The sequence below is a fragment of the Nannobrachium achirus genome, assembly GCF_963921795.1.
Source record: "Nannobrachium achirus genome assembly, chromosome: 18".
Taxonomy (NCBI): Eukaryota; Metazoa; Chordata; class Actinopteri; order Myctophiformes; family Myctophidae; genus Nannobrachium; species Nannobrachium achirus.
Window position 1 is genome coordinate 19,823,971 of NC_137825.1, and position 23,087 is coordinate 19,847,057.

The 23,087-nt window shown below is 40.0% G+C and overlaps 2 protein-coding genes across 3 annotated transcripts; both read right to left on the minus strand.

Moving 5' to 3' along the window:
• Positions 1-342: 342 nt before the first annotated feature.
• On the minus strand, positions 343-5,199 carry tvp23b (trans-golgi network vesicle protein 23 homolog B). Its single transcript, XM_080747613.1, has 7 exons — positions 5,123-5,199; positions 3,349-3,419; positions 3,056-3,200; positions 2,850-2,939; positions 1,105-1,230; positions 890-1,018; positions 343-799 (listed from the first exon to the last, which is right to left on the minus strand). Exons 1-7 carry the CDS (start codon positions 5,126-5,128, stop codon positions 773-775), a joined length of 594 nt encoding a protein of 197 aa, XP_080603739.1. The 5' UTR covers positions 5,129-5,199; the 3' UTR covers positions 343-772.
• Positions 5,200-6,718: 1,519 nt separating this feature from the next.
• trim16 (tripartite motif containing 16) lies at positions 6,719-14,990 on the minus strand. Of its 2 annotated transcripts, XM_080747749.1 has the most exons (8): positions 14,642-14,990; positions 14,158-14,268; positions 13,547-13,917; positions 10,512-10,607; positions 9,757-9,990; positions 9,462-9,633; positions 8,903-8,998; positions 6,719-8,085 (listed from the first exon to the last, which is right to left on the minus strand). In XM_080747749.1, the coding sequence occupies exons 1-8, from the start codon at positions 14,958-14,960 to the stop codon at positions 7,475-7,477; spliced, it is 2,010 nt and encodes a 669-aa protein (XP_080603875.1). In that variant the 5' UTR covers positions 14,961-14,990; the 3' UTR covers positions 6,719-7,474. The 2 variants fall into 2 exon arrangements, with proteins under 2 accessions (XP_080603875.1, XP_080603876.1); XM_080747750.1 differs by lacking the exon at positions 14,158-14,268.
• Positions 14,991-23,087: the final 8,097 nt, after the last annotated feature.

Sequence of the window (23,087 nt, forward strand, 5' to 3'; positions counted from 1 at the left end):
GAAAAAGACGCCATCTTTGTTGTGGCAAATTAATTTGTATGCAGTTATATCATTTAACCATTACATGGTTATAACCGTATACGTGTATTTAGCCATATTGTGCTAATTATAATAGTTTGCACAAATGTTAAAACACAAACGGCGCAATATAAAACGAATATGTGGGCAAGTAAAAAGACAAACATATTGGTACTTCTTAAACATTCCACCAGGTGTCACTGTAGTCCACAAGATGGCGTCCCTCATCTGGTCGTTCGCTTGCTCATAATAAAAAACAGTTCATAATATATTACATTTTGACTAACAATAGAGTGATTAGAATTCAAACACAAAAATAACACCTTTTGGAAATTGTTAAAAATGTATTTGCACACAAAGGTGGTCCACATACAGTAGTTTCTTTACATAAATAATTATTTACAAATGCACCCCATACCTTTACACTGCTTTACTTATACACACTTCTTTACAAACAAAAATGTTTGTACAACATCTTTCAAAAAACAACAATTGTTTAACAGAGGTTAATAGGCAATGGAAAACAAAACAAAAAGTATGGTAAATAAAATAGTTCCAAGGTTTGTGTGACCCTGTAGCAAAGCAGAGATGCCCATCACCTTCTTCAATTGTTATCAAAACCACAGAAATTCAAATATTTCCGTTTTCACATGGCTGCAAAATGTTTCATTCAATTTATCAATGTGCTAATAAAAGTCTATTTACTATAGCATTTAGAATAATGCAAACATGTTCCCAATCGAAGAGTTGCACTCTACGATTCCCCTTCCTTGGACAGTGCCTGTAAAAGGAAAAAAAGAACATGAGTTACTCTATACTACAACACATTGGATTCAAGTTTATTTTCTCTATGTTTTCCAAATTAGGTCACCTGTTTGAGGAACTGACGGCCAAAATAATTGGTAGCCATGTTCTTTAAGCTGGTCTTGCCTCCCACTTTGCAGCGCACATATCCGTACAGGTTGGCCCCTTGCAACACCAGACCCATGATCACCACAGGCTGTATGCAGAAAGAAAAAAAAAACATGTTAAGAATAATACATTTATGTTACAATGATTAAGACTTTCTCATTCTTTAGGACTTACCAGCCACTTAATGTTGAATGAGAAGAGGGCACTGAAGGCGAAGATACCCCAGAGGATGGGACAAACGACCAGTCCAAGCCAGAAGATACGTGACTCTGAATCCGTGACCAGCTGCTTTCCAGTGCCCTGAGGGAAACAAGAGGATATTCTCATACTGACATCTGCCAGTGCAATGAAGCTACCTGACCGTAAGCAATAAGCACTGCATTCAGTATTTAAAAAATGCAGTATTATTGACCTATGTACAATGTACAATAGGTCAATAATGTATCATGGGGTTTTAAAAATATGTTTTTGGGCTGGGAGCGAGAGATGGGGAGTGACACGCAGCCAAGGTTGTCGGGATCGGCACTCGAACCTGTGCCGTGCTGCCTGGCCTTACAGTAAAAATAAAATTATAAAAATAAAACAAAGCATAAAATAAAACTCTTTTACAAAGGGAAACCTTTTGGGTTTTAAAACTCAAAAGCTATGGTGTTTCCAGGTCTCAATGAGGAAATAGATAATTCTCCTTTTTTTATAATTTGTATAACTTTATAACTTTTCTACTAATATGGGAGTTTTTGTACTGTCATAGTAATGTATTTGATTCTGTGCTAATATTTAATTCAGTACTGGAGATGCTTTGTTGTATTTTGCAGCTTGAGTTTGCTCTCTTCAGGTCACCTGCTGAACCTACTATGATGTCATTTCCTACTCGGTTGTGAATCACATGGCCTTTTCTTGTTTTCTTACAAACTTTCTCTTTTTGTTTATTTATTTGGAGGTTTTTCATGCTGGGTTTTGTTACTTTGTGTCTTGCTGTGTTTTTTTTAACCTGCCACCAATCTGGTAATGAGCCTGTGATGTCAAAAAGACATGTTTGTTCTGCATTTTTGTTGAGTCACCCTGATGAAGGCAGTATTGCCACAACGCGTAGGTGCTGTTTTTATTCTTGCCATCATGCATTCGCCGAAAGACAATTAAAGACATTAAACTAGAGATGGACCGATTGCAAAATTCTTGGCCGATACCGATCCACCGGTTTTATGAAGGTCTGACCTGCCAAAACCCATTTTTCCGATACCGATTTCTTTAGCTAAGAACTAGAAAATAGGGTTGCTCCAATACCCTTTTGTTTCAGGCCAAGTAGGCCTACAAGACATACTTGATACAATTTGAGTACCAATAAGCTAGAAGAACACTAATGCCAAATCAATCACAATAGTACAATATCCAAAATCACAGACAATATCCAGTCTAATATGACTGTCTGGACTAGGCAGGAGGAAAGCAGGTGACGCATGCTTTCCACCCCCCTTCTTTTTGGAGACGACATTGACACAGGATTATGGAATATATCCTTACATTGCAAAGGTAATCAGCACCATCTGTATTCTGTAGGCTGCCTCTAAGTAGACTGGCTGCTACTTGCTAATGTTTACTTAGTCACAGGACCGAGCATCATGCTGTGCAATGCCATAGATACAATTGGCATAAAACCGGTATTTATGTCAGTGACTTGCCGGTCACCGATTTGGCCGGTTTGATATGATACCTGCCGATTTCTGATATTGGCCGATACCGATGTCCATCCCTACATTAAACCTTTTTTTCCATAAGAGTGCATCAATCCTGTCACCTAGTTGTACCAAAGAGCACCTTATTGGAGACTTTTACAGTAAACCAGACAAACAGATGCGCCTCTTTTCTCTACATAACATACAACAATTTGATTAATCAAGTCTAATATAAATGTACTGTACCTTTCTAGACTCAAACACCCAGTGGTTCTGACCATCATCATCCACCTGGTTCCACCATCTCAGACCAACCATCAATCTGCCAGTGACGTTCTACAATAGACACAGTAAATTATAAGGCAAAATATTATGTGCGATTTATGTGTATATCAATAGTTATGAATAATGCTTGATCTACTTTCAACAGGAGGAAGTAGACAGTGGCCCACCTTTACAGTCCAGAAGTCACACGATAGGAGGAGGATGACCATGACCATGGGGGCAATGAAACTGCTACTGAAAAACTTGCAGAGCAGGTACACTAGGATAGCACTAACTCTGAAGAAGAGGTGAAAGAATGATGCCAGTGGATGCCTGTGAAGAACACACACTTTTTATTTATTTAATACACATATGATATAGTTATTGTTACATTCAGGATGTAATATAAGGCATGTGAATGTTTACACAAGGAGTTGGACAATGTGACTGAGTGAAGCAGTGAACATGTGAGTGAGCTTACTTGACAGTCTTCTTTGACTTTCTCCCAACATCCTCCTCTGCATCAAACAGGGACACGTCATCATCATTCTCCTAGGGGATCGATAAGGAAGAGACATTTTGAACCTTTGGCGATAGTGTGCAAGTCATGACCATCTTGACTGATATACACTGTGTCCATATCCATAGTTATGGACTAGCACTACAACACACAAGGGATACACAATACCGACATTTTAGTCAATATCCGTCCGATAACTGAATGTAATTTCCATGGCTATCGACACGGATATCAATACCAGTTTTCACCAGTAAGGTTTAACATATATCCATTACAGTAAATGCGATACCGGTACAGTTTCTATTCTAACACTGTTATAATCTATCATGCTTGGCCTGATAGGCTTGACCTGTATCTGTTTGATCGCATCTGACTGGTGTCTGTACTGTACCGATTCACTCTCATCTGCATAAGTGTAGATATGCCGATGACGGTCAATGCTTTGCTGGGACACCGTCAGCTCAGTGATACCGCATGCAACTGTTGGCAGTGCAACTTGAATACATTGTAGAACATCACGTAGAACATCTCTTTCATATTGGACTCCACATCTGTTACGACTCGTTCCTCCTGGTCATGTAATGTGACCAGTGACTGACCAGTATTATACTCTCTAAGTATGCGTTTAATCAAGTTTGGAACACTGCCTGGTGTGGTGTCATCATCTTCTCTTCTCTCACACTGCACCACCATTAATAGAGGAACACGCTTAGGATTAAACAACAACTCAGAATAGAGATTAGAGAACTACTAAATTCACTACACGCTACTTTATTATGACCTGATTTATTAGGCCTAGTGCTACACTCTTCCAAGGGCCGGATATAAACTAGCTGCCATGTGCGCACAATATATTTCTGGATGTTGTTGTTGGACCTTCACATAAAGTGTGGCCTAATCGCTAATGCACATCAGACCGGGGGTCCTTGAACATATAACTTATAAGGGTTGAGAATCACTGATCTACAGTGTCTAATGCAGGGGTTTTCAACCAGTGGTCCTTGAGGGGCTTCCAGTAATTTTGGTAACCAAATTGGACCCTTGTAGAGAACTCTTAAGTGTATAAGATTAAACCAAATGGACCCCATTTTACGCTCCCAAGAGTTAAATTATTGTTAAACATCTGCATTACTTAATTTACAATAAGTATACAATTGGAGAATGTAGAAGATTTTTTATTTTGCCTGATATCTCTCCTATGATACCACATCAATACAGCATGGAATTGTGCACAAAATCATATCCAACACGAACAAAATATTCTACGTTTTGGGTCCGAGAGACTAAACATGATCAAATGGTGGTCCGTGGCTCAAATGCCGAATAAATAATGGGCCTTGATAGATGTGAAAAGGGTTAAAAACCACTGATCTACACAGTAAATGACACGTCTGCTTGTTAGATAGATGCCGTTGTTTACCTTAGTGTTTAACGGCAAGTCTACAACCACACAAAATGACATTTACGTCTATGGTGTGCTAATATCGTGTTAAAGCGTTACGCATTATAATATGTGGTGTTAAAAACGGCACGTTGCCTTATAACACGTATTTACATGATCAAAATACAGATATGCTAACTCGTTAGCAACACTGCAGCGACGGGGACAGATTCGTCCCTGGCGGAGTTTTGCACGCAACATTCAGACTTCTGCCATCGTTCTTGCGGCACAACAAAACGAACAGACTGATTCCAGTGAAGAGAGGACAACATTAGAGCGATATTTGTCACTTACCATCATGTTTCAATTTGCTAAATCTACTGTCTAGTGAGAGAGTGCGTGGCTACTTCCTGGTTACACGTCACTTATGTTGGAAACCGGATACAAAATATGTAGCATCCGGTCTAGACAGGATACGGAAACGGTGTGTGAACTGTTGTGAAAGAAGGCTAGAGAATGGATGGACTACAAACATGACTTCAAACCATTGAGTGACCTGACCTCTAGACCTACTGCACAAATATATAAACAGAGTTCCTATCTTTTAAACGCATTTTAAAAATCGTTTAGCTTTTTAATTATGTCCCAAAGCGACTGCAAAATATTGCTATTTGTTCCAAAAAGGCCTACCCTGTACTACATATAACATGGGAGTCGCTCTCCATTCCGACATGTCGCTACTCCGAAATTGACTTCTATTTGTCGGAGTGGCGACACTCCCATAGGAACCCGTTAAGTTTAGGGTACACAATGCTGTACCCTCTCCAATTGTATAGATGTTCCCCTTTTTCAATTGTTTTTATTATAGCCTATTATGACACAACTTGCTGTGGCAATGTAATGTTTTCTCATGCCAATAAAGCTCCTTTGAATTGAATTATGTGTGCATGTGCGTTTTTATCAATATGTAGAAACCAGTGTCTCTTGTCATGTAGACATCAGTGTCTCTTTCTTGTCATGTAGACACCATTGTCTCTTTCTTGTCATGAAGACACAATTTGTCTTTTGTTGAGATTCTGAATTCTTTACTCCCATGAGTCCCCATCTTTAAACCAACCCGATTTGATTGGTGCATAAATGTATCATTAAGCAAAAGTGAAGCAAAGTCATTCATTGGGACAGATACAGTCAGTGTTGCTGGAGAATTGGGATGATAACTTAAAGACATTTATATAACACACTGCAAAGACATGTTGGTGCTGGAATCGTGGGGAATATGATTACTCATTTGACAACAAGACCGCAAGTCTTAAAACATATAGTATCAGTAAACACTAAACCAGAAAATACACTGTAACCAAAAAATATATATAAAAATACTCCTTGGCATTCAATATATAATTGAGAGGAATTACTATTTTCAGTCACTACGGGCAAACACGACTTCTCATTGTCTCTTGGTTAAAAGTGGCAAGTAAAATATACTATCACAATAACTTTACTTATGATTGTAGTCCAACAAGTCAAATAAATGTTTTTTTATACATGTTTTATTTTATATTTTAGTTAAATATATAAATTAATGTAATAAAAGCCCTTCTAATCCACTAATCATTAATCTGAGTATCACATATTTTAAAGAGCCTTGAAATATTAAATTCGACATCTTCTCAATAGATGGATAGATATCTTTATTATCCCAAGGGGGGGAATCAGTCACACAGAGGAGGCACAGCAGTTAATGAATAGCTCAAAGTGTGACAAAGCAGACTACTTTGTCCATTAGAATATTAGATAATTGTCATAAAGCTATAACACAAGCAACCAGTTGTTTACAAAAAGTGACATACTCTTTATTTATATTGCTTAGTATACAGAGTCACAGTACAGTGATAAGTAACAGCAGTCCTGAAACTATACAACATAAGAAATATGAGTTGATCCCGAACACGAAAGTTATAATACACAGTAGAAGAATGTCTGAGTTCTGTTTTCTTTATGGAAAAATCTAAGAAAATCCCTGTCCCATTTCAATTATGTTTGGTTATCATAATTGAACTCAACAAGCACCATATTACATGGATTTGTTATATAGATTTAAAGAGGTCTATTTATTATTGGCTCATGTAAAAAAATAAACTTTGTTAAACAGTTATTTGAATAGAAAAATGTATCAGGGACAATATGACCTTTTGAAGTTACATGTCTTCCCCTCCTCCTAAAGCAGCCCGTCAGGTGGGGGTGGCGGTGGAGATGGAGGAGAAGGTGGAGGAGGGAACTTTCGGGATAAGATCGAAAACTTTCAGCTGAGAAACCAGCGTGTCACCAACATAATGTCAGTATCCGAGCGTAAACCATTGCAGTTTGTTTATTAGCAGAGTTCAACCTAGCGGTAAATAGGCTGTGTGTAAGTCATGTGAAGTCCACAAAGATGGTCAAATCTTTCGGCAAGTCAAAAATGTTGCCGTGGCACCGCCATGCTGGAGGAAGCGAGGAGGCGGGGATTTGAGTATTGGAATTCAGCTCAAGTTTAGATCAGGGTTGTCTGTTTATTTGTAATGAAGGAGATGAGTGAGGGGTCTTGTCTACACCCCTATTTTGTTGATTTTATTCATTTTGTTTCGTTTATCTGCCTGCCACCCTGTCTGTGTGCTACTTTGTTAAACAATCTTATAAACAAAAACAAAACAAAAAAGAAGAAAGTTACTATGTTGCAGGTTTTGAAGCAACAAGTGTGCTTGCAGGGGAGGTGGGAGGGGAGGGGCTTTTAATTGAGAGTGGCTCACCAGGGACAACCAGAGCGACAACATTTTCCTTCTTAGACAGCCAGAAAGCTGGGTAAAGGGGCTCCAAGAACTCTGCCTTGTACTGATGGATGAGCGTCATGGTTTCATCCATACCATAAAAAGCCACAACACCTTTGGTGTAGTCCACGTAGACCCCGATACGTCTGAACTTGTCCACTTTGAGAGGGGTCTCCACGTCGCTGTGCCAGGCAGAGAATGTGCGGCCATTCCACTGAAGGCACCACGAAAAGTCATTGCCCGTGATGCAGCTGTTGCTCTCGTTGCCCTTGCGGTCGATGCTCTTGTAGGTCAGACCGATGTGTGTGCCCTCCCCGCTTATGTCCACTTCGAAGTAGTGACGGCCCAGGTAGAAGCTCTCCGTGGCCAGAACCTGGCGCCAGTTGTCAAAGCGCTCTGGTACATCAGGATAGGGATGTTGCCAGGGAGTGGTGTTGGTCACCTTCCTGTTTTCCTCCGTCAGTCGCAGGAACTTGTGGGCAGTGTCTGCATCGAAACTCACATGGGTGGCATCTGGGGGAGGATGGGAGAGGTGAGTCAGCATGCTTAACTGCTACTTAGGAGTTTGCTGTGTGGCATTTGATTCATTGATAATTGTGACACCTGAGTAACAATGTGATTACCCAAAACATTTGTGACACTTGAGTAACATACTGTACATGTAATTACGCATATTTTACTACTCTCTCATCGCACACACGCACACACTTAAATTCAGTCCATTATATCTCCCCTTTAATAATACCAATTGGTATTGTGTTTTATATCTATCGTTAATTTGTCACCTTTACAAGGTACAGCTTGTAAGCATCAGGCATTCGTGGAATGAGCAGCAGTTAAACGTGTGGGTAGCACCCCAAATATCTTTGCCAAATGGCCTACAATACTGTTCAATACAATCTCTCATTTTGGGCTTCCCTGACACTGAGCGTAAAATTAATTAGGTGTAAAAATGGCCAATAGGTGTTGTTTTTTTTCATTCCCTTATTACTCTGGGATAGTGCCATCATTCAATGCACAAAGCAACAAAGGTGAATACCAACAGAACAATATTGCAGGCAATTTCAATTATTTGGGTGGCGATAACCCCACGTAAGGCTGTGTTGCTCATTCCACAAATGCACAATGCTTACAATCTGTACCTCGTTGTAAAGGTTACTGACGAACGATAAAAATGATATATAATATACTGTAGGTATTAAAGGGGGATACAATGGACTGAAGTTAAGTTTCCATACTTTTTTGGGTAGCTTACACACTACACACACACACACACACACACACACACACACACACACACACACACACACACACACACACACACTCTTACACTTGAGAAAATCTTCACGTGTCTTCGGATCTGGCTGGGACATGTTCTGTTTGGCTGCAATAATCTCATGCACAGTGGTCTTTATTCCCATCTTGTCTGAGGAAAAAGAAGAACAATATTCCATGCTTCAATAACACAGCATTGCTAAGATTTCCGTTTGTTTGTTATTATCCCCACCCACACACACATACATATACACACCCAATAGATCAAACGGTCGTTAGGCAATAAGCCACCCTCTTCAGCCCTGAGGGTCACTTCAAATCAGGTGTGCTCGTGACACACAAATGAGGTGACTCAGTCACTCAGGTCGGTGGCAAGCTACATTTACAGTAGACACATGCTTATCTCTCAGGCTCAGCCGCCACTTGTTGCCTAGCTTCAAAACTATGACACACAGTCTAAGATTCCTCAGCTCTCCAGACAAGACCGAGCAAGCCGAGGGAGTCAAGGGGGATTATCTTCTTAACATCAGAAACTCAAGGTCGTGTCCCTACAAATAGCTTTTTCTGTTTTTGCAGGTTTGCACCATGCACCATTTGTCACGCAACACACTTACCATTTTTACATGTTTCCTTGAGTTGTTCTATGTAAGAGGACACAAGCTTCTCACACAGCTCCTCGGTGGCTTTGACAACCACACGGCTGAAGGAATTCAGGCGATCCATGAGGCCAATGTAGACACCAGGCAGGGAAATATCAGTCGTCTCTTTCTTCCATTCCGAGTACTCCTGTAAAAACAACCAGAGCTTTATTTCAAAAGTAGGAATTTGTTGATAATTTGTTTAAAAAAAAACATGAGTTTGAACATGTCTCGTAAACATTGATCTGGTCATCTATTAGCCATCTTTTACCTGTAGGAAATCCACATCATTCTTGTTTTTAGAGAACTTCTCCACCTGCCCCTGAGTCTTCTTCAGCTCTGTGCACCTCTGCTCCAGGTGAACCCGGATTCCCTCCGCCTGTCTCAGAGCCTGCTTCTCCTCTCCTTCCAGGATCTCCGTGACTTCCTTCTTGGCCTTCTCCACAACAGCCTGGAGCTCTGTGAACTGGGTCTCGATCACCTCCCGCACCTCCGTCACCGAATGCTGCGGAACAGTTCTTGTTATGCATTTGTTGTCAGATTTGTTGGCTTATACACAGTTAAATTCTCAGTGTTGACACTTGAGAGCGCACAAATGTGTACAAATACAAATACAGTAGTATTCAGAGTTCAGAGGATTGAAGCAATTGATCAGCAAGCTGACATGCAGTGTGTCAACATGTGTGTGTGACAACTCAACCAGATGACGTGATGACACATTAGGTCAGGTGACAATAGGTGGCCTTTACGTAACAGCAGGAGGAATGCTTCATGCCCCGGCACCACTATGAACTACACAAACACATGGATTTCCCCCTCCCACGCCTGAAGAAACCCGTCAGGTTGAGGTGGCTCCGATACCTTGAGGCTTTAAGACAAGCGATTCTCATGGCCAAAAATAGCTGTCTTAACCAATAATTACAGCCCGTACAAATGACTATGACATAATATAAACACAATGTCGTTAAATAATGATCTCACGTCAGGTCAGGGATGTCACAGTCAGTGAATTAAGTTGTAATGTACCTCGATGGAGACTGTGTTGACTTGAAGTTTGTTGATGGCGTTTTCTGCTGCGGTCACCGTCTTGGCCATTTCACTCTGTTTCTCATTTAGTTCCCTCTATGTGCATACAGGAGAAGAGAAGATAATTTAGTTTGTGTTGTGTATGTACAAAACCACAGTCATGCAGCCGTTCACTGTGAAAACATGCTTAGTCCCAACAATTCGCTTGTACACCAAGACCATTCTGAGGAATGTACAGTAAATATAGTGGACAGTTGTGTTGCTGCTTCTAAATGTCAGATGATAACTTGTGATAATCAGTTGAGTTTTTAAGGCATATGCTCTCTATATTAAGACTTTCAGTCTCAAGTGTGAATTCCTTGGGCAGGTCCTGGCGAAACTGGAATGGCATGTTGCATTCTTGTCCATACAATTTGTACCCTGAGGAAACAACTATGTTACCTAGTACTTGAAGTAGACTCAGGTAAAGCTACCGCCTTCATTCTTTATGAAAGCATTATGCTTGCTTTGGACAGCAAATAGTTCTGTTACATTTGCATATTCAATTGTCTAATCAAAATTGTTTCCGTAAGCGGCAGTCAGTTACCATTTGTTAATAAATTACCTCTCGCAAGAGCTCCGTATCATTGAAAAGATAAGAAGAGATAAACAAAGCTAACTGGCACCTGAATAAAAGGTTAGACCTGTCCTAGCTGCTCCAGTGTCTCTCTCTTCTACAGTAGATAAACAAAGCTGTTCTACCAGTTTGGGCTCTAAACTATTCGCTCATACGGTAGCTACAACAATATGATGCTAAACGAGGAGCAGTATAAAATGTTAAGTGCTGGCAGCCAATGCTACAGGAAATACCGTTGTCCAAATTCGCCTTTTCGTATTGGGCAAAGCATTTTTACCACAAGGTATAGCTACTCATCTTTTGTGTACCATAGGATGTAGTGTGAGTGACACAACAGACAACAGGAAAGGAAATTAACCCTCAGGGCTTATGTTATATGTTGGTTGGAATCCTAAAACAAATCTAGGTCATTCAAAATGATTTATGACTGCAATACTCCATGAGTCATGTTACGAGTGTATGTATAGTAGTAATATGTTTGATCAAAACCTGCCCTTAGAGTTATGTAACACATTGTGTTATGTTGTTGTTCATTGTTGTATCTCGGTTGCGTTGTAAATGAGTGCTTGCTCTCAATTGCATTTCCGAGTTTAAATAAAGGTAACAAACAAACAAACAAACAATTGAGTGACTGGGAATTTTCTGGTGAACGGAACAGGAACATACATTCTCTTGTATTAATTTCCAACTGAGTGTCCTACATAAACCTCACATCTCTTAATAAAGAGGAACCTTTCACAAGTGGAGAGACACTTTTTGGTTATCCAAATGACTTTGTTGACACTTTAAAATTCATAATCTATGTTTTCAATGGAGAAGTGATAATTTTACTGAAATAGATAGTCTACAATGTCAGCTTAGGTATAATGTTTGACAGATATTGGTTGCATACATAAAGTTAAGATTATATGGTAATTTTATATGATCTACGTTTACAAACACCTCTTGACTATACATACAGTACTTGACCTGGCAACAGTTACAAATATTGCCAAAAATAACAGGTGTTGGCTAAGCAGAATGGTGTCTCTGGAGATCTGAGCTGGAATGTCGATGTCCACGAACTGTCACTAAAGAAAGACAAATGATTCTTCAGCTTAACCTTTTACGTTGTCAGTCAGTCAAAATAGAATTGAGCAAGAAAAATAGAATTTCAAGAATGCACTACAGAGAAAGCCCATAAGAGATTATGTTGGATTGGATAGACTCATAATTAAATTAAAATAATCCAATTTCCTCTTTGGGACGTGTGAAAAGACTGTTCCATAATATATGATAGGTATTTTGTTATGGTTCATATCATCTTTTTATCAATACATATTGTTGACCACTTGACCCTAAAGACACAGTGACTGTGTCCCGTTATACTCATGTAATGTACAGTACACACACAAGGTCTCCGTCTGGTAGAAATCAGACCTTATCAACTGCCTGGAGCCAGTACCTAAACAATGAGAATTGTTTTGGTATTCTAAGGCTCAGCTTGTGTCATCCAGACACCAGCAAGGACATCTTCCTCCAGTAACCTACTGTACGCGGACTCTTCGTCTTGTGATTTGTGGACAAGAAACATATCCTATGAACTGTTTAAACGTCATCCACTGACTGACCAAATGACCATACTTATACTCATGTCAAAACATCATTTGTCAGAGAGAGCACGAACCATTATTTATGTACTGTATACCTGTCTTGAATACTCTCTCTCCATAGTAAATATTCCACTCTCACTCTGATCACTCTCCTGTCTTATTTCTGTGTGATGGAGTATTGTATGTCATATGGGAATAAGAAGGTGTTGTTGTTTACAAATAATAAATCAATCAATATATATATAAATTCGATATCTATCTATATTAAGTTTTGTACCACCGTCTTCTGAAGCATTCATTTAACACTGGCTATTCAAGTCCTAAGCCAGTATATCAGTGTTGTTGTATACAGGCCAAACACATTTTATTACAAAGTACAGGATAACCAAGGATAATATTGTGCATCAATTGGTGCAATCTGACATGATGTATTGTTGTTTTAAGAAGATTTCTATTCAATTATGATTAAATTACAATATGTTTTGCAGTTGGGTCAGCTTTAGTTCTGTGCACCTGTTTCTGTGTACCTCTACTCCTGTAACAGAGTGAAACATTATAGTGAGTGACCAAAGAAAACACTAAGGTGCAGTTTGTCAGATAACAAAACCGCACAAAAGATAGGTCATTTGAGAATGGTGTGGCCTTGTGGTCTTAACACACATAATGGGTGAAAGTGAAGCTGAATCCAGAAACCTGAACATTCTCTTCTTTGGGGAAGTACATTTTAGAGAACCAAAACAAAAAGTCAGAATAAGAGAGATAGTGTGCGTGTGCGTGTGTGCGTGTGTGTGTGAGAGAGAGAGAGACAGACAGAGACAGAAACTCGCCTCTATCCTCTTGCGAGCTTCTTCCACAGGCACAGTGTTGTGGCCCTTGTGTTCCTCCGTCACACATTCCTGACACACGCAGCAGGCGTCGGCACAGCAGAACAGGTCCAGGGGCCACTTGTGGCTCTCGCAGGTCCGTCTCTCGATGTCCCTCAGGGGCTCCACCAGCCTGTGGCTGTGGAACTTGGGGTTCTCCAGGTGAGGCCTGAGGTGCGCCTCGCAGTAGGACACCAGGCAGACCAGGCAGGACTTGAGGGCCCTCCGGGGGTTCTCGATGCACGAGTCACACACCACATCGTCGGGGCCCAGGGGCTCTGGTTCGTCCACCTCTTCATCCTTGACCGCACCTTCACCGTCCGGCTTGTCCTGATCTGCAGTGGTGGAAAGTAAAACATTTACTTCAGTACAATTTTGAGTTATTTGTACTTTACTTGATTGTTTCCAATTTCCAATACTTTTACTTCTACTCCACTACGTCTCGGATCCAAATATTATACTTTTACTTCTACTCCACTACATCTCGGATCCAAATATTATACTTTTAGTCCACTACAACTATTTGAAAGGTTGGGGCGCCCGCGGTTCAGGCGCCTTGCGGTCCAGGCGCATACCACATAGGCTCTGATGCCCGACAGCGGGTTGCGGGTTCGAGTCCTGATCCCGGCGACCTTTGCTGCGTGTCGCTCCCCGTCTCTCTCCGAATTTCCTGTCGGTCTGCTGACCTATCAATAAAGGCATAAAAGCCCCCCAAAAAAAGAAAATATATACTATTTTAAAGGTTTTATTTACTAGTTACTTGTAGATTTGGATTTTTATCATAAAACCTACATTAACAACTTCAGCCCTATACACATTTGAAAATAGCAGATCTACAAGCTTGCGATGCGACGCATTGTGAGCTTGTAGATCTGCTATTTTCAAAAATATTTGTACACATTTAATAACTTGAAATGTGGCACTCATAATGAGTACTTTTACTTTTTGTACTTTAAGTACATTTTAACATCAATAGGCTACTGTTGTACTTTTACTCAAGTACATTTTGAATTCCAGACTTTTACTTGTAACAGAGTATATTTTCCCACCACTGCTCACCTGGCTTCTTGGGATCTTCAGATTCCTTCAGATCCTCCTGTATCTTGGTCTCCTCCGCTGTCTGCTGCTGCTTGCACTCCTGGCTTGTCTCTTTCTCATCCTTGCACTCTATGACAGGAGATTCAGCCACCGTTCCGTTCTGCTTGAGACTCATGTCTGCACTGACAGGAGATTCCTCGGCCACCGTTCCATTCTGTTTGAGAATGTCTGCACGTTCAGGCTTGTCGGGGCTCTTCTTCTGCAGACACCTGGGGGCATCCTTTACCTCTGAGTTGCTCAGGGTTGCCGTTTCAGCCTCAGGTGCTGCAGTATCTGCCATGGTTCTGTTCCTTCTTCTCTCCGTTGTTGAGTCTCTCACTGCACTCTCCCTGAAAAACTAACCCGCTCTGCCACTTTAGCTGCCTGGCCAACCTGTAGTTCCTCCTTGATCAGAGGGAAGAGCCTCCCATTTACACCACACCTAAACTATGCAAACGTCAGCCGCCTCCTGTAGTTTCAGCCAGCATGTTAACCAACCAAGGCACACACACAGAGCACACCACACCACACCACACACACATTAGTCACACAACCACTTCCCTCCTCTTGTAGGGGGAAAACAAGAAATCTGTTTCCAATCAGAAACAGTGAGGTGTAGTATTGCATTCCCCTGCATGCTTCATGTGTGTGTTCAACTGTAGGTCTACCCATGAGGTCAGAGATGTAACCTGTCTGTTGACTTTTGTTAATCTTCACTGATAAATTCATTGCATTTTTCAGTGGTGTCTCTGGCACTGTCTTCTCTAGCACACAGCTGAACATGATTAACATATTTTAATTGCATCAATCCACCCCAATAAAACAAGTAATTGAGTTTTCTTGTTCAAAATAAATGACAGCAATGAGTTGTATTTTTTTGTGATTCAGCTCTTTGTTTTTGTTTACCAACTGGATTGATCTGATTCCAAAGTGCAAGTTGTAGTTTTTCAATGCAGGGCAGGCAGACGCCAGGCAGACATTGATTGAAGGGCAATCTGGGAACCCATCGTCAAAGAAAGGGCGACACCTATCGGTCTGTCGTAGCGACTCTGAGGCTGTCTCGAGAGATTAATTGAAGGGTGAAGGGTCCATTAATTAGTGTGATTTCAGGAAAGGTTATAATTGTGTGCTCGCTTTATAAAAAAAAAAAAAGGGTAGATCTTTGTGCCCATACATGGTGTACCCACATGGAGCCTACACTGTTTCGTAGGAACAGTAAATTGATTTTATATAGTAGGGCAAAAACAGGTGTTACTAATTATACAAAAAATTAAGGTTCAACTGCATTTACTGTAGCAGAGTCTTTCCAGTGAGCCAGCATGCACAATAGCAGCATCCTCTGCTCTGTTTGACCTGAATGGAACCCAATCTTCATTTATTTTATAACATTGGTAGGCTACTGTAGGTGTAGCTCTCTGCAATTGTGCTCAAGGTGTTGTAACTGTATTGTAATAGCATTTTCTAACCACTGGATGGTGTTGGCACTCTTTACAAAGAGTGGTGTGGGCATACTCCATGTGTATCCACAAAAACAATCAAGAAAGGTGGTTCTGTCATAACAAAACAGCTCCCTGTGTTAAATCTATGTTGCGAAATAAAAGTGTCTCCATGTATTAGAATAATATATTATTCATATTTTGAGATGCTGGATTTAATTTTTGTACAAAACAAGGACTTAGAATAGAGAAATGTTGACCATCTGAAAAGTGTTAATTGATGCACTCAATAATTGGTCTGCTACTTTTTAACAAATTGCTTCATCAATGCAGCATGGCATGCAGTGGGCACTTCTGAGTTTTTATGGAAGCCCAGGTTTGCTTTGATATAGTATCTAATCTGTCTGGGTTTATGGTAAGAAAGAATTCTGTGACAGAGTAAATAGCACTATTAGAAAAAGTTATATTTACTCAATAAAATCACTGAATATCATGTATGTGATTGTTTGAGTAGGTCACACCAAACAAAATGAGTAAAAATCCAACTGTTCTTTTTGAGTTAGATGTACATGTATTATTTGAGTTAACTCACTTACTGCCAATTAAAAATGCCCTCGAGTGGCATTAGTGCCAGCCCTCTCCATAGACTTCCATGTAATTTGTAGTGCACAGATCATGCACACCCATGCACAGATCATGCACCATGTTTGTGCAGGCTGTTCACAGCTTTCAAACAAAAAAAAAAGATTGGAAATCCGTTCAGGCATTCTTGAGATAATAGCCATTATGTTTTACATGTTATGTAAACAAAGATGGCTGCCCTGTATAAAGATGGGGTTGTATGGGGGTGGAACATGCAAAATCGCGATTGAAATCATGTTTACTAGATTTAATGGGGTCCAAAAAGATTTAAAAAAAAAAAAAAAAAATCCCTGCCAAGCGACCAAAGTCGCTTGGCAGGGAAGCCCATAGTGAGAAAGTTGCTCTAAAAGTCGCCTGGCACTGTATGAGTTTCATGAGAATAAATTAGTATTTGACCAACTGATTTTATTCATGAATTATACTCAATTTGTTTTGGTAATTTTCCTTCATAATATTTGAGTATGGAGTACTTATATGGATCAATTTAAAAAGACCCTTAATTATTATTCATTCCAACTTAATAATCTTTCATCTCTCACAACAACTTAAACAATTGAGTAGATATGACTAAGATTCAAAATTGTACACAAGGGTTCATGGGAAAGTTCTACTGGAACATTCTGTCAACAAACAGCAGCAGCACACATCTTCTTCAACAAGAAACCTGGAGAGTGTTTGCAAATATTGGTAAGTAGATTTACTGTATCTTTGTGCATATAGGCTACACAAATGTATTGGGTATAACTTATGTTCTTTACAAAGGTTTGCAGCTAGTTAAGGTTACAGTGAGAGGAATGTCCAAGCCCTCTAGTCATTGTGACTTTTTGCATTTATTACAAGCTATGCACAGCTGCATACAATGGTGTGTACAATGAAGATAACATGCACAGGTATAGGCCTACATTATTATCTACATGTCTTCTTTTTTACTCTCTTCCCCTCATCTCTGTCTTCCAGGTTAGTGCAAAGTTCAGGATGATCACCACACTGAATCTTGAGCCAAAATGTATGGCAATGTTGGACTTCTATACCCCCAAACTACTGTCCATGTTCCAGTCCAAGAAGGGCAGTTTGGGCACAAATGAGTATTGTACTTCAGGTATGAAACTTTCATTTACTCTAACTGCTTTAATTATATTTCACCTGGCTAATGACAATAATTACTATATTAATTTATGCTAAACTCATCTTTATCCCCTGCAACTCTCTCTCTCCTGAGTATTCATTTCTAAATGTATGTCTTAATAGCTACTAAGGACAGTCTCCCAGCTTCCGTTGCTAAAACTGGGTTGTGGAAACAATTGTATTGCCAAAGTTTATGTTAGTTATGAAAGTGCAGTCATACTTTTTCTTTATTGTTCAAATAATTATTTTTCTATTCTGCAGAGAGGAATCCCCAATCAACGAACACGAGAGGTCATCATCCGATGTCTCATCGATCATCTGGAAGAAGATAGTGTCAAGATCAAGGACTTTCAAGTTAGTAAAATAAATGTTTTGACGTTTTAATGTCATCGTGGATGAGACCATCACATGCAAAGGAACAGCATAGTGATGTCCAGAGAATGAGGTTGTGACATTGGCTGAATGGCTGTTGCATCCGTTGCATGTCTGGTCCAACTGATTCAAGATTATGCCCAGGGCTGCATGTGTGGAGACAGCTAGGATTGCTCAATGTGTGTCTGTGTGTCTTGTAACATTTAGCCTGAAAGTGAGCTCTAAACAATTATCTTCACAATGTGTGCAGGAAGGAAGCTGCTGGTGCACCTGTCAGAGTAGAAGAGAAGTTGACAGAGGAGGTGATGATGAAGAAGATGAAGATCTACCTGCTGCAGAACCAAGAGGACTCAATGAATGAACCTACTGATGTAGGTATTGTGATTAAGGGCATCACTGCCCTCAACAATCTTGGGGGTCTGCTGCTATCTGTTGGGACTGTTCTATGCCTTTAATCTGAGATACCCCAAGAACCTCAGATATGGTCTTGAGATGTTCCAAAAAGTACTAGTTGAGTTGGATCCTGGACACCTTTCAGCCAAAGTTCAGAGACTGAAAAAATGTCTGCTTGCCGACTACTGTTCAGCAAGATGCTCTCAGAAAGTGGGTATAACCTACTGAAAGTGGATTTATTGTCAAAACAGCATTTTTGCACTGGTATTTGTTGCTGATAGTTAATGTAAAGTGTTTGTTTCTGGTGCATTCGAGTCATAATGCAAACAGGTCAGTTTAGCATATAGACATTACACGTGTGCATAGTCAATATGTTTAAATGTTGAGCTACTGTAAATGCTTATTTATTATTTCATATTCCAAGTTGTGATTTTCTTTCATGCCAAATGGCCTCTGACTGTCTTTAATGTATTTTGTGGTTATGACTTACTGTTCATTTGATGGGCTCATTGTTCTTATGGTGCATAATGTTTGACAGACTGCTTACTTACAGTATGCACAGTTCAATTAGAGGTTATATACAGTATTGTGAACACACACTGCTCTTTAGTAAACAGAATTTTAAAAGTGTCCCTTTCCTGATCATTATCTTTAAACATATTGTTTTTGCAGGCATTGTTGCATGTCATTTACATACTAAAGTATGTTGAATGTTCATACTTGATGTGGTGTTACACTGGTCAAAATTAGTTGATTAAAAACATAATTATCTGCATAATTATTTCATGTGTATTCATTTGACATCATGTACTCCTGGAGTAAAAGGTAAAGTAAATGAAAGGGGTAAATGGTACTATATGAATTAAATCAATAAAAGTAAATGAATAAAGTAAATGTGACATATTTGTTTTGTTAAATCATACTCTAATATTCAATTAGATCTACTTAATATTTCAATGTATTTACTTGTAGTCTTTTGTGGCATTGACTGAATAATTTAATTATATCTACTCAATTTCTTTAGGTCATTGTACTCAATTTTAGTTGTTAATAAGTACGTAAAAGTTTTGGTTACTTTTACTCAAATTAATTGAGTATCATCTACCTGATTTCATAACAGTAATATTTACTCAATATTTTTTAGTGTAAAAATGTTTCACCAATAAAATTGAGTAGAGCCTAGTTTTTGTTTTTAGAGTGTATAGGCTACTTGTGCCCTGTCCCATCCTTACTTGCGCCAGCAGAGCGTGCAAGTACTGCGTTCGGTGTCGTCTGTCTCCGGTCGACAGTACAAAGGAAGGACCTTTAGACAATGAGGGAGCAGCGTTCCCTTAGAAGTCACCACCAACAATGCGACCTGATATAAATAACAAATTGTAAGTTGGCACCTCGACAGAGTGCCAACTTGCCCACCCTACAGACAGCACTCATCATTGATCACAGTACTCTACTGGCACACAAATAGGGCATGTATTGCCACGAGTGCACAAGACGCAAGTTGGCACCTGGACAAAGTCCAGTCTATTTTGATATTATAGGTTCATGGACCCTCACTCTGATAGAGGGTTCAGAGTATAGTACGACTGGAAGGACATAATGTTTAGGGTCCTGCAGCTAGTCTTAATCAGCATTTTCCCTTTTCTTAATTTTCCCCCCCTCTTCTTTCCCTCTGTTCTTTTAATTCGCTTATTATATATAATATATATATATATTATATATATATATATATATATATATATATATATATATGACTTGCACCAGCAGGGCGTGCAAGTACCAAATTCTTGGTGACGTCACCATCAACAGCCAATGAGAGACTTCTAACCGTAACCAATCAGAGTGCAGTCTAGTTAAGGCTAAGGTTATGTCTAATTCGACTAATAGTGGTGTGTGGGTGAATGGGGAGACTCTTTGGACTGGGGGAGAAAAAAAATGAACCTTGTGCGAAGTATACTGGAAATATAACCCCCAATCCAGTCCACCCAGTATGCACACTGTAAGGCCCTATCAAAGTACAGTCTGCGGTGACAAGTCATCACCGCGGTGTAGTTTTCTAGCTATCACCTAGGCTTTGTAATACCTTTTTAGGTGAAAACTACACCACAGACTGTATGTAAGTCATTTACCATGAGACCACTGTTTCAGGGTTGTGGCACGAGGCAGGGTTGTGGCACGAGGCGCGTCAGTTACATAAAGTAACTGACGTCATACAAGGAGATATGCACACGTGTCGTGTATGCACCGCTCACTTCGCACAGGTGTATTTTTTTTTCTCCCCAGTCCAAAGAGTATCCCCATCCACCCACACACCACTATTAGTTGAATTAGACATAACCTTACATAACTCATGAGCCAACTCAAGGTTGTTGACTGATTTACCACTGTTTTAAGCCAATCAGAATCCAGTATCTGAACACGTGACCACAAAAAGTGGTAGAAAGGGCCTTTAGTCACTTCTAAGACTGTTCAAGTGACTGGAACATGTGCCACACTGTTTACAGTGGAAACATCTCCCCAGTGTGACTGAATGAAACTCTTGTCACACATTTTAAAGATGAAAGGTTCTTCTTCTCCAGTGTGGACACGCTGGTCTCTTCAGAGTACCTGACTCCATGAAGGTCTTTCCACACTGTTTACAGTCGAAAGGCTTTCCTCCAGTATGGGTACGATTATGCTTCTTCAGGTTAGATAAAAGACTGAAACACTGTTTACACCTGAAAGGTTTTTCTACAGTGTGGACACGCTGGTGCCTCTTCAGGTCACCTGTCAGACTGAAGGTCTTACCACACTGTCTACATACAGCATTATGTGGTTTGCTTTCCTGCATAAGTCATCAGATCTATATTTACTTCTCCTGGCTGAGGAGTCTTGGTAAGATCTTGTTTCGTCTGTGTCATTCTGTTTGGCTACAGAGCTGGCAATTTGAACGGCCGCTGGTACATCATCAGAGCTGCTGGTATCCATGGACTGTGATGTGGAGGTCAGAGGTTCTCTTAGATAGATGCCTCTATCTTTTCTTTTCCTCGCTGACTTTTGGACACGCTGACAATGGCAATTTGTGGTTCTCCAACATTACTTCTGAGACTCCTCAGGGACATTCAATCCCTCATATACTGTGCACTCATATACCGTAAACACCCCTGGGCACACGACTAGTGATATAAACAGCCTATTTTAGTTAATTGTTATGGGGAAAACGAATGGACGATTTCTTTGTGGCACCAGAAAACCACGCCCACTGCTTTTCCCTATATACACACAATATATCAGCAGAATGCAGGAAACTACTTCCTTGAAAGTCAATCTTCGCAGACCCTTTACTTACCCCATGGCACCCTATCTCAACTACTACCCACCACTTTGCCACCCCCATGTAAAGTTTGCTAAAACTTCCACCAATACCCATATAAGAAAGATTTTACTTTCATAGGAGCACGTACAGCACAATTGGGTAAAAGAAAAATGTGCTGTGGTATATAATGTCTTAGATCACGAAAGTGGATATTGACTGTGTGTGTGTGTGTGTGTGTGTGTGTGTGTGTGTGTGTGTGTGTGTGTGTGTGTGTGTGTGTGTGTGTGTGTGTGTGTGTGTGTGTGTGTGTGTGTGTGTGTGTGTGTGTGTGTGTGTGTGTGTGTGTGTGTGTGCGTGCGCGCGCGTCTCTCTCTGGTCATGCTGCTGCAGCCTGCAATATTTCACTCATCTGTGAGAGACCAGAGAAACATTCATACTTACAATTAAATAAATCTATCCAGGTTTAAATTTTATTGTTACATTGAAAGATATACCATCTTATAAGTCTACCTCTGCTCTGCATAGGGTTGTCCTTTTAGAAAACGCTGTTCTAAAATTACTGTAAACCAGTGCTTCTCAAATTTGGGGTCGGGACCCCAAGTGGGGTCCCCAGATGATTAGCTTAATGTAAAAAAAAAATCTCACTCAACGCCAACGGTAAACAAACGTGTATACAGGGTATCTGCACATTTATAAAGTGACAATTCAAGGACTTTCAAGACCGTTTTAATACCAAACTGGCTCACAAAACTGTCTCACGCCTCGCACTGCGATTTTCACAATATTTATCTGTGGAACCGAGTATTCCAAGTGCTTGTCAGGGTGGGGGTCCCCAGTTCATATATGTTTATTTTGGGGGTCACCAACTAAAAAGGTTTGAGAACCCCTGCTGTAAACCACGGCCTCTTATTGTTTTATTCTAACGTAGTTTTTAACTTCAAAATTGCTTTGCATACATCTAGAGTGTATCGCCTGTTACCTGTTTCCTGTATGATACAAGGGCTTTTCATTGGATTACATCCTTTAATTGGGTTAAAGGCTTTTTTGGCAGAACAATCCAAGTTATATTATTGTAGGATCAGAGATGAGTGTGTTCAGAGCCTTATTGTTCTTCATAATGGTCAATTATAGTTTTTATAGAGTGAAGATGGGTGTGAGTAATTCTTTT

Excerpts from the sequence above, each read along its gene's own strand:
- tvp23b (XM_080747613.1), bottom strand. Across the intron at positions 2,940-3,055 it reads GTGACTTCTGGACTGTAAAG|AACGTCACTGGCAGATTGAT; the intron begins GTGGGCCACTGT and ends TGTCTATTGTAG. Across the intron at positions 1,019-1,104 it reads CATTCAACATTAAGTGGCTG|CCTGTGGTGATCATGGGTCT; the intron begins GTAAGTCCTAAA and ends TTCTGCATACAG.
- trim16 (XM_080747749.1), bottom strand. The coding sequence starts at position 14,960 with ATGGCAGATACTGCAGCACCTGAGGCTGAAACGGCAACCCTGAGCAAC. Across the intron at positions 14,269-14,641 it reads TGAAGATCCCAAGAAGCCAG|GTCAGCAGACCGACAGGAAA; the intron begins GTGAGCAGTGGT and ends CTTTATTGATAG. Across the intron at positions 8,999-9,461 it reads CAAGGAAACATGTAAAAATG|ACAAGATGGGAATAAAGACC; the intron begins GTAAGTGTGTTG and ends CTTTTTCCTCAG.